The sequence below is a fragment of the Echinops telfairi genome, unplaced genomic scaffold, assembly GCF_000313985.2.
Source record: "Echinops telfairi isolate 266 unplaced genomic scaffold, ASM31398v2 ScPeMD7_10;HRSCAF=50, whole genome shotgun sequence".
Classification (NCBI taxonomy): domain Eukaryota; kingdom Metazoa; phylum Chordata; class Mammalia; order Afrosoricida; family Tenrecidae; genus Echinops; species Echinops telfairi.
In genome coordinates this window covers 10,295,489-10,306,362 of record NW_022103907.1, presented here as the reverse complement: position 1 = coordinate 10,306,362, position 10,874 = coordinate 10,295,489, and the positions used below count along the sequence as shown (strand labels likewise).

Genomic DNA, 10,874 nt, shown 5'->3' with positions numbered 1-10,874 from the left:
CACTTTACGAAGACCACCAGGTCTCTCTTCCGCGACACATCTCCGAAAGCCATACCAAACTCATGCACAGGGCAGAACTGCCCCGGGTGGGTTTCTGAGACTGTAACTCTTGATGTGAGTCGATAGAAAGCCAAGGCTTTCTCCCTTGGAGGGGCTGGTGGTTTCGAACTGCTGACCCTGTGGCTAGCAGCCTAACCACTATGCCAGCAGCGCTCCAAGGCACATCCGGGTGGGTTAACTTGACCTCAAAACACACTCAAGTGCACGAACCCTTTGCACTCTCAGGGGACACAGAGGCAAGTGCACAGGGAGGCGGTCCAGGAAAAGTTGTGCTGCCACAACCCTTTCTCTGTAGCCCCGTGGGGGTGTGGTCACACGGTGGGTGCCCCTCCCACCTGGTGGAGCGCCAGCAGGAGTGCAGGCGATCCTGGCAAACATTTCATTAGGCAGATCCCATAAGATCATGGCATACTGAGTTCTACTGAGAGTCAAGGAAAAAGGCACACAAGCTCTGTGTAAGCAAACTTGCCAGAGGGCGGCACTGGATCCCCAGCATTTATTCTGAAAGCAACCATCGGAATGCCCAGCGCCCCTCCCAATGGGGTGTCCTTGCAATGGGGTATCTACACATTGACAGGCCTCCTTCTAACTCCGGGGTTTGAAGTTTGAAAAGCGATGGCGAGGAGGCCTCATCCAAGAAGAATGAGAGCGCCCCTGCACCCCCGGCCCTCCAGCCTCGCGTCTGCCCCTCTACACGGGGTGAGTGGCGGGTAGCGGGGCGTGGGGGTGGGGACGGCGTTCAGCGGACGCTCCGTGGGGCAGCCTCTGCCGGTGCTCAGCCTGTGCGGAGCTCAGTTTCTCGGCTGGGAGTTGAACTCTGCACAAATGTTCTGGAGGATCCGGGGGACGGATTTGTAGAGGTTGTCGAACTCGTCCACAAAGAAGGCGTGGTCCCTGGCAGGGTGGGTGGCGATGACGTCCAGCTCGTCCTGCGCGGCCCAGGCAACGCCAATCGCGTAGGTGATTATTCCTGCGGGGACAAGGGCAAAGGGACCTCAGGAAAGGGCATTGCCAAGGACGCAGCGCCTTCCTTTGCTTGGTGGGTCGCTGACTACAAGTGCAGCCAAAGATGTCCAAAGGCTTCCCTACGGGTCTCCAGAATTATGCTCCAATACCATTCTTTATCCCTGCATCCATCCACTCACCCATGCACCACTCAGGCCCCGGCTCACCGAGGAGCCAGCAGGAACAAAATGGTAGCCTTGCTGCCTGCAGCTGTTCAGAGTCTTCTCTGCGGGCGGAGGGGAAGCGGACAGATGAGGGTCAGCATGTGACAAGAATTCCACCCCCTAGTGCAGGCGGAGGGGAGGATTGCTTAGGGACAGGGCCCAGCTAGTGGCGAAGGCAGTGAAATCAGTTCAACAACTGCCTAACGACCACAGTGGAATGGAATCGCCTTACGTTTGAGGGTGACTCCAGAAGTCCCTCGGGGCGCAGTGGCAAAGTGCTTGGCTGCTAACCACAAGGTCTGTGCCTCAGATCTCACCAGCTGCTCGGAGGAAGAAAGGTGTGGCAGTCCGCCACAGTACAGATTACAGCAGTAGAAACTGTGCCAGGCAGCTCTACTCAGCCTCACAGGGTTGACAGGAGCTGGAATTGACTTTGGTTTCGAAACCGGAGTCCAGTCTCCTCTCCAGGGCAGGAACCCTGCACAGGTGCCCTGGGACTGGTGGTCTGGTCTAGCCAGCCCCTGCTCCACCACTTCCAGTGAGGGGGGTTGCCAGCAGCGCTACAAGCTGCAGGGAGGGCACATAGGATGAGAACAAAAAATCTTCCTTGGATTTAAAAGAAACCAAAGGAAAGGACGTTGAAATAAAGAAGACTCAAGAAGAGTCGATGCATTTGAATTGTGGGCCTGGTGCAGAATATGTAAAGTACTCTGGACGGCTAGAAGGATGAATCGATCTGACTTGGAAGAAGTACAGCCAGCGTGTTCCTTAGAGGCAGGGATGGTGAGACTTGACCTTACGTACTTTGGACATCGTTTCTGGAGAGATCAGTCTCCGGAGAAGGACATCATGCTCGGTCAAGTTGAGGGGCATCAAAAAAGAGGAAGGCCTCAACGAGATGGACGGATGAACACCGTGGCTGCAACACTGGGCTCAAAGCAAAGGGATACGTGTGAGGCTGGTACAGGACCAGGCAGGGCTGTGTTCTGTTGTGCGTGGGGTCGGTCATTATGGGGTCAGAACCGACTTGATGGCACCTAACAACCACAGCAACGAAGGAAGGGACGAAAACAAGCAACAAAACCCCAACCCCAGGCCGTGGTCGGAGCAGTTTGGCAGAAGAGGTGGTAGGTGGAGAGAACAAGCAAACTGCTGGGAGGAGACAGTGAACAAGAACGGAGACGTGGAGAGAGCAGGCATGTTGTCAGTTGCCACACAGGGTGCCCCCAAGTGTTTCAGAGTACAACTGCGTCACCGGGCTTCCTGGGCACTCCTTTCCCAAGCAGTAGAGCCAGGTTTTTCTTCCGTGGAGAGACTAGGTGGGCTCGAACCAACAGCCTTTGAGATTGGCAGCTAATTGCAAACCGCTCGCATTACCTAGCCAAACCAAAATCCAAACTCATAGCCATCGAGTTCATACCGTATAGAGCCAGGTAGAAGTGCCCCTGTGGGTTTCTGAGATGGTAACTCTTGAAGGGAGTAGAAAAACATGTCTTTTCCCATGGAGCTGCTAGTAGCTTTGAACTGATGACCTTGCAGATCACAGCCCGATGTGTAAACACTACATCAGCAGGGCTCCTTAGATACCCAGCAGGTACAGCTAGTCTTTTGGCAGTGAAGGGGAGGAGGCAGGTGGTAACTGAAGCAACACCTTGGGGTTAAGGAGGATTTTTCCGGATGGGGCGTGCAGGTGGGAACTGAATGTGTCTTGGTGTGGATGGGAGAGAGGACAGTGGGAATAAAGGTGCTGAGCTGTAAAAAAGGCAAAGGGCGGGCGGGAGGGCCCCATAGATGTCGCAGGGAGGGCAGAGAGGCTGGGCTTCTCAGCTTAGGCATCCGTTCTTAGTGGATGATTCTGGATTTGAGCCGGGGCCACTGGTCAACAAAAGCCTGCCCCTGACTCCAGCTCACACAGAGGGCAGAGCCTGGTGTGGCCCCCACCGGGCACGGGACCCTGCCTCCCACACTCCAGCACCTTCTCCTGTTGACTGCAGAGCCAAACCTGCCCACAAGCTTCTGGTGAAAGCTGCTTTCAGCGGTGGCCCAGTGAGTGGCATTCCATCCCCCAGCTGCTTTTCTCATCGCCAATGACTTTCCTCTGAACACGGTCATGACTGGGAAGGGCCGGTCTGTAGCTTTACAATCCTGCTATGAGGTTGGGAGCTGGGGGTGGCTTCACTGCAGGGCAGACTCAGACTGACAGGCTGTTGTTCTGCTCAGAGTTGGCAAGGCTTGTCCCCAATAAGGACAATACAAGCAGGGTTAGAAATGTAGCTTCCAGGTCTTTGTGTCTGCCTGCCTTCTACAGGCAATTCTGACAGATGGCTGTCAGCCCCTGCTTCCACGCTCCCAGGGACGAAATGCTCCCTGACTTTCAGACAAGTCTTAGCGGTCGGTGGAGCAGGAACCTGGCTCCAGGAAATTTGTACCCAATGGTCCCATGACTTGCAGGTTTCCCCAGATCATGTCGTCACTGATAGCTCCCTGGACAATTCTCTTGCTGGTCGGGTCAGGGACAGGCTGAGGGCGCATCCCAAAGGAGATCCAGTTAGGAAAAGAAGTGTCGGGAGAGGTGACCAGGAGGCAGGGGGTAGGTGTGTGGGGAAAGCAGGAGTGACCAGTGCTTGTTGTCTAGAACTGGCCTATGCACGTAACCCCACTCACACTGGGACTTTGAGCAGCTTGCTTCTGCGTCCTCAACCATCTTCACACTGCTGGTGCCAGCCCAAGGGGCATGGGGACTGTTGGCATGTGGCCATGGGACACCCCACCCAGCTGAATGTGGCCACGGGAAGCATGAGCCTGCACTGGAGTCTTGTTATTTGGGGTGTCAGAAGCGGTCATTGCTGATGCACGATGGCTGGTTTATTTCATGCCCCCTCCTTTCAGGACGGATTGCAAGCCACTTGTAAGCACATAGACAATCCTGCAAAGTAACGCAGATGAAGTGTAGGCCGAGAAGCAGAGAGAAGGCAAGTCCTACGCACTAGCACTCCTCTGTAGGCCCTTGGCCTCCATGCATGTACTGCTCACCATCCTTTTATGTCAACACTGTGATTAGGGTCGCGTGCGGCTCGCATGCTATGGCGCTTTAGAAAGAAAGAAACAAACAAACAAATCCCCGTGACTTTATGTAGAGTCTGCACAAAGGACATGCATGTGACTGTTTTTATAAACAAGTTTCAAAAAGGTTTTGCTCATTTATCATAGTTTTCAACTTTCTGATGCCCTCTTATGCATTTGTATATGAAAAAATGTCTTTGAAATGTTTTGGACAATAATTCTTGTAGTGCTGTCATCCAGTCTCAGCATCTTTTATAATAGCCACTTATTAATAAGTAGTATTTTTCATTAAGGGGGACCAACACAGTTGGGCATGCTTTAGGATGAACTGAATTCTTGTTTAAAGCATCGCACTTCCGTGTGAAAGGACTCAGGGTGTAGGATGTAACCGAACTGAAGCCCTTGCAACAAGGCAATTCAGATTCATACAACCCTATAGGACAGAGTAGACTGGCCCAGGAGGCTTAAAGGCCTTGACGGTTTTAAATCTTCACAGCAGCAGACCGCTACGTCCTCTCTTGGGATAGGCTGTGGTGGAGTTGGGCTGCTCGCTACAAGGTCAGCAGTTCTCAACTACCAGCCGCTCCCTGGGAGAAAGACAGGACTTTCTACTCCCATCGAGAGTTACAGTCTTGCAACTCACAGGGGCAGCTCTACCCTGTCCTGCAGGGTCACGATGAGTCAGCATTAACTCGATGGCAGTGAGCTTGAACTGTCAACCTTTTGGTTGGTTGCCTCACTGTTGTGCCTCCGGAGCTCCTACAGGATGTAAACCCACTCCTGTGGATTGATTCTGACTCATGGGAGACGCTATAGGACAGAGTTAACTTATCCATGGGGATTCAGAGTCTGTAAGTCTTTAGAGGAGCCAAGAGCCTCATCCTTCTATCAGGGAGCTGTTGGTGGGTTTGAATCACTCACCTTGAGGTTAGCAGCCCAATGCTTACTCCCCCCACACACCCGGTGCTCCCAGGGCTCCTGTAGGGTGTCAGGCAACCCACAGGCCTGGGGCTTTTGATGCCCTCTGGGAAACAAACATGCTCCCCACTGGTCTGGTTCAGGGGGCCCTGCTGGGCTGAGTGGTACCCCTAATAGTCTCTGTGGTTTTGCACATCGAACTAAGTGGCCCTCAAGCCAATTATTGCCAGACCACCAGTTGCCTTTGAATCTACTTCGACTCCCAGAGACCCTGTGGGGGTTAGAGTAGAGCTGTGTTCCGGAGGGTTTTCGAAAGCTGATGGTTTAGACAAAAACCACCAGGCCTTTCTTCCAAGTGCCTCTGGGTTAATTGGAACATCCAACCTTTCAGTTGGCAGCCGAGTGCATGAACTGTTTGCCCCCCTCAAGGACCCTCATAAAACAGCAGCACCTCCCTTATCCCATTGGTTTAGGTACCCCAGAGATGCCAGCTTACCCTTCTGGTGGGCGGCCATGGCTGGTATCCGGACGTCGTCGTAGGACCTCCCGTCTGTGATGAGGATCATGAGCTTCCTTTTGTTGGGCTTGGACTTGGTGAAGAGCTGCTCCAGGGCGAAGTTGATGGCCGCCCCCGTGCTGGTGCCTCCGCTCCAGTACCCCACCCTCTTGATGGCGTTCAGGATGTCGGGCTTGCTGCTGTACTGGTCAAACGCGAACTCCAGCCGCTGCTCGTAGGTGTACTGCACAGCCCCGATGCGCGTGTCTGTGTCGGAGATCTCAAACGCTTTGCTTAGGTTGGCCACGAACTGGAGGACTGTGTAGAAGTTGCTGGTGCCCACGCTGCTGGAGCCGTCGATGACGAAGCCGATGTCGGCCGAGTTGAAGCAGGTCCTGCTGCAGGCCAGCCGGTCAACGTCGCAGACCCGCTTCACCAGGGGCTGCACGGACTTGTGCAGACTGAACCAGCTCTGCACTTTGAGGGAGTAGAAGCCGTTTGTTCTGCACACAGCCTGGGGAGACACAGGGGGCTAGGACCATCACCAGGCCTGCGACAACCCCTCCCGCCTGCTGCCAGCCGTGGATGACCAGGGCAGCCCAAGAAGCACGCAGACTTCTAGTTTTCAACCCGGATTCTCCGAATACCCCTTTTCCATCTCAGTTCACCCAATTAGGCACTCACCGGGGCAGAGCCCCCCTCCCAGCCTCCCAGGACTCCCTCAGCTGGGGCTTGGTGAAAAGCCACCTGCTACCCAAATCCACAGGGAGATAAGAATGGAAGACTGCAGCTTCCCAGGCAGGGCTTGCCACTCCCTGGGACTGGCAGTCAGCCACCAGAGGGCAGTGGTGGGCACCCCTGCTGAAGAGGATTACATTCCACCCCTCTGGAACAAGCTTGGGTCAAGTCAACAGATACAGGCAGGGCTGTCCAGAGGGCAGGGCTCAGGTTTTTAAGCCAGGCAGATTTGAGTTCCTGTGTCTTCCTGACTGGGCCTCTGTTTAATTCCCTTATGACAAGGTTTTTTGTTTTGTTTTTTTCCTGTAGCTTTATTTTTTTTATTTTTTATTTTTTAACATTTTATTAGGGGCTCATACAACTGTTATCCCAATCCATACACACATCAATTGTGTAAAGCACATTTGTACATCGTTTCTCAAAACATTTTCTCTCCATTTAAACCCCCGACATTAGGTCCTCATTTTTCCCCTCCCTCCCCGCTCCCCCCTCCCGCATGAGCCCTTGATAGTTTATAAATGGGTATTTTGTCATATCTTGCCCTGTCCGACGTCTCCCTTCATCCACTTTTCGGTTGTCTGTCCTCCAGGGAGGAGGTCACACACAGTTCCATGTAATCGGTTCCCTCTTTCCTACCCATTCTCCCTTTACCCTCCCTGTTTTGCCACTCACACCACTGGTCCTATAGGGCTCATCCATCCTGGATTCCCTGTATTTTCAGTTCCTATCTGTACCAGTGTACCTCCTCTGGTCTAGCCAGCCTTGCAAGATCGAATTCAAGTCATGGTAGTGGGAGCGGGGAGGAAACCTTTAGGAACTAGAGGAAAGTTGTATTTCTCATCATTGTTACATCGCACCGTGACTGGCTCATCTCCTCCCCGAGACCCCTCTGCAAGGGGATCTCCAGTGGCCTACTGATGTGCTTTGGATCTCCACTCCGCACTCCCCCCATCATTCACTATGGTAAGATTTTTTGTTCTGATGATGCCTTACACCTGATCCCTTCGACACCTCGTGGTTGCATAGGCTGGTGTGCTTCTTCCATGTGGGCTTTGTTGCTTCTGAGCTTGATGGCCGCTTGATTACCTTCAAGCCTTTAAGACCCCAGACGCTATACTTTTTGATAGCCGGGCACCATCAGCTTGACAAGGTTTTTTTTTTAAACCAGAAACCAAAAAACAAAAAACACCTCTTTGGGTGGTATCCCTTTTGACTGCCAGGGACCCCCACGAGTACAGAGTAGACCTACGCTGCGTCCGGGTGGTGATTCCGGTGGGGAGCGGTGTCGAGGTGGGGGTTTATTGTGGCAATCTCGCCAAGAGCATGGAGAACAGCACTGTGGCCCTCCAAACAGAGGGGACCCCTCCCTGCAGGCTGCAGGGCCGCTCTGGAAAAATTCCCTCCTGGCACGTCCTGTCTCCTCTGCATCCCCAACCACAACAAATGCTTCCCTTAAGGCAGTTGCAAATCAGCAGCGAGAAACCCGTTTGGGGTGCTCCTGGAAGTAACTGGGCTCCTAACGTTCCTCCTGGCCGGGCCTCACTCACAAGGCAGAGAGAGAATCCAAGCCCTGTGACTATAGGTGAACCGGAGCCACTCCAAAACCCCGTGGAAAACCATATGAGTGGTTCTCAACCTCCCTAATGCCGTGACCCTTTAATACAGGTCCTCATGGGGTGGTGATGCCCCAACCATAAAATTATTTTCGTTGCTACCTCATCACTCTAATTTTGCTACTGTTATGAATCGGGCGACCCCTGTGAAAGGGTCATTCTACCCCCAAAGAGTTGCGACCCACAGGTTGAGAGCCACTGATTAGAGCATTCCTCGGAGACATTTTTCCAGTGGGCTTGTGGAAACCTACTAAGTGGAGTCCAGGCAAGTTTACGTGACCGAGACGGTATTGAGGTGGGCCCTGCAGGCACAGCGGAGTTCTAGCTAATGGATGGGGAGGGCTGCCCATCCGGCAGCTGAGGCAAGTCATGGGGGGGAGAGAGTGGGGCCTGTGGGCATGAAGGGAGGGAGACCAGTGGGTTGGCCTGTGTGTCGGTCAGAGTGCCATGGGAACCAGGATAGATTTGGAGGAAGGAGGCCATCAGCTGGGAGGAGCCCTTCCTAAACCCAAGTTGACTGTCACTGTGAAGTTGGAATTGAACTGGGGAGAGAAGCCAGATGCCGAGTCCAGCGGGGACAGTATTGGGCTTGGGAAGAGCAGAGGGGTTTAAGAAGGAATTTCAGGGTTCAGCAGCTGATGAGGCATTCTGGGATGGCTCTGTGCAGGGTGTAGGCACCGTCTCTTTAGGGCAAATAGGAACACCCAGAGGAGGGGGGTGGGGGGAGGCGAGAAAGCCAAGTGAGAAGAACAGAGGGCCAAGCCCGAAGCCCTGAGGAAGCTGTGGTTAGGGTTCAAGACTGACAGAAGGAAGTGGAGGGGAAAGGATGGATAGGAGGGGTCAGTAGTTGGATAGGGGGTGAGGTGCTGAGCACCCTTCAATTTGCAAATGGAGACAATGAAAGCTGGAAGGGCCTCCGAGATGAACCGTCTGAGGTGCCCTTTCTTTCTTAGGCTGGGACTTTTTCTTTGGGGGCGGTGAATGCGTGTCCCACTGGAAAGCACACAAGCTGAACTGGTTGATGCTGCGGGCGTGGGAAGCCTCAGTCCTATCTGTTCTCCTCAGAGGCATTTGCAGTGAACCTGGGAGTAGCATTTGAATGCTACTAAGTGGCCTAACTACACTTTTGCATTCTTTACCACTGTGTGAGGTGTGTTGGTGGGGAGGGGGTGCTCCCCTAGCTCCCCTGGGGCTGGGAGAGGAATACTATCCCGAAGCGCTTGGCCTTGATTTACCATGAGGGCACGGAGCTTTGTTTGGAGAGGTTAATCCAGGTGCCAGCCTGACCTCTGTGGCCAGAGGCCTATCTGCGTAGAAGTGGGCCAACACAACACAGTGCCACCTGACCCCAGCCCATGGCGATCCTCTGTGGTCAGAGTAGAACTCCATAGGGCTTTTCAGTGACTGCTTCTCTGGAAGTAGATAGTCACTTTCATGACACAGGGATTCCATGTTTGGAGGAAGGAGAACCCCACTTTGAATGCGGCACAGCTCTTCAAAGTGCAGAGACCCCGGAGGTAGAGCAGACCCCGGGCAAGGCCGTACCTTGTTTGCAAAATTGGGCTCTATCACATATTGCTTCTCATTTCCCACGGCGCCTTCAACGGTGATGAAGAAAACGTTGATGCCGGACTCTCTTGCAAGTCTGGAAGCCTCCTCCACTTTGTCTGTGGGCCAGCCGTCCACCATTACCACGGCCACGTTGGGAGCACCGTGCCGGTTCCCATTGGCTTTTGAGAAGAAGTGCTTGGTCACAAAGGAGAGCGCTCGGCCTGGAAGAAAGAGGGAACGTGTTGAAATGACCCAACCTGTGCGCATGTCCCTCGCTGCCCTGTTCTGTAGGGTTCTGATGGGCTGTGACTGGGCCGGCTTCTATCTGCTGCTTCTCCTTCAATGACATCATCCTCAGCATGCAGAATTCTATCCTTCTGAGCTCTCCATCGTAAGCATCCAGGTTACTCTGCTTCCCTGGGCCACAGGGGAGGCTGGGAGACAGGAGACCATATAGAAAATGCAGACCAGGCACCAACACATGGCCACACAGAGACTCTGGTAGTACTTTAATCTCATGGCTAAGGTGGGAGCCTGCAGGACTGGGCAGCCCATGAATTACCATTATGCACTGTGTGGCTGGCCCGGAGACTCCTGTGTGCGCTTGAGGCACATTAGGTGTCTCTGTCTGCTGCATCCCCTCTTCAGGGACAGAACAGCTGTGACCCAGCTGGGCGGAGGGGCCCACTCCTGCCATTTGGATGGAGAAGGAGCTGAGTATAGCACAAAGACGTCCAAGAAGACATGCACATTCACTCCTGTCCCAGTTTCATTTTAAGTATTCATTAAAGGCTTCTAATAGTCTCTTTTTTAAAAAAAACGAGGTGACCAGAAAGCAAGCAAGCGAGAGTGACTTGCTCAGGCAGGGAAAAAAGGACCCTTCTCTGCCTGTTGACCAGAACCATCTTGTGGCAGTTAACATAATTACATGTCAACTTGAAGATCTATCAAAGTGTAGGAGAGGAGTTTAGCCTGTCAATCAGGTCACGACTTTGTGGGCGTGACCTTCTCATAAGGAGGGTTCTGGGAACCTCCCCTCTCCCCACCCCCTCTGCCTTCATTTTCCTGCTGGCTGACCCTGGTTGCTGCCAGAGTCATGGAGATGCCCCAATCACCGCTGGATCCACAAGACTTTGCACTCCCCAGCCTGAGCTCTTCCCGCAGTCCGTATCATTGCATGTGACTGTGTGAGTCTGGACTAGTGTCAGACACATGGATTGGAGTTGGACTGGGCTGGGCTGTTCTCTCAATTTATAATTACTTCTT

At 53.4% G+C, this 10,874-nt stretch overlaps 1 protein-coding gene across 1 annotated transcript in view; it reads right to left on the bottom strand.

Annotated features, from left to right (window-relative positions):
* Positions 1–815: 815 nt before the first annotated feature.
* VIT (vitrin) overlaps positions 816–10,874 on the bottom strand; it is a 147,609-nt gene continuing 137,550 nt past the window's right edge. The window contains exons 11-13 of the mRNA XM_045287027.1: positions 9,603–9,829; positions 5,707–6,220; positions 816–1,030 (exon numbers count right to left, since the gene is read on the bottom strand). Coding sequence (XP_045142962.1) covers positions 852–1,030; positions 5,707–6,220; positions 9,603–9,829 — 920 coding nt within the window. The 3' untranslated portion in view covers positions 816–851. The remainder of the gene's footprint in view (positions 1,031–5,706; positions 6,221–9,602; positions 9,830–10,874) is intronic.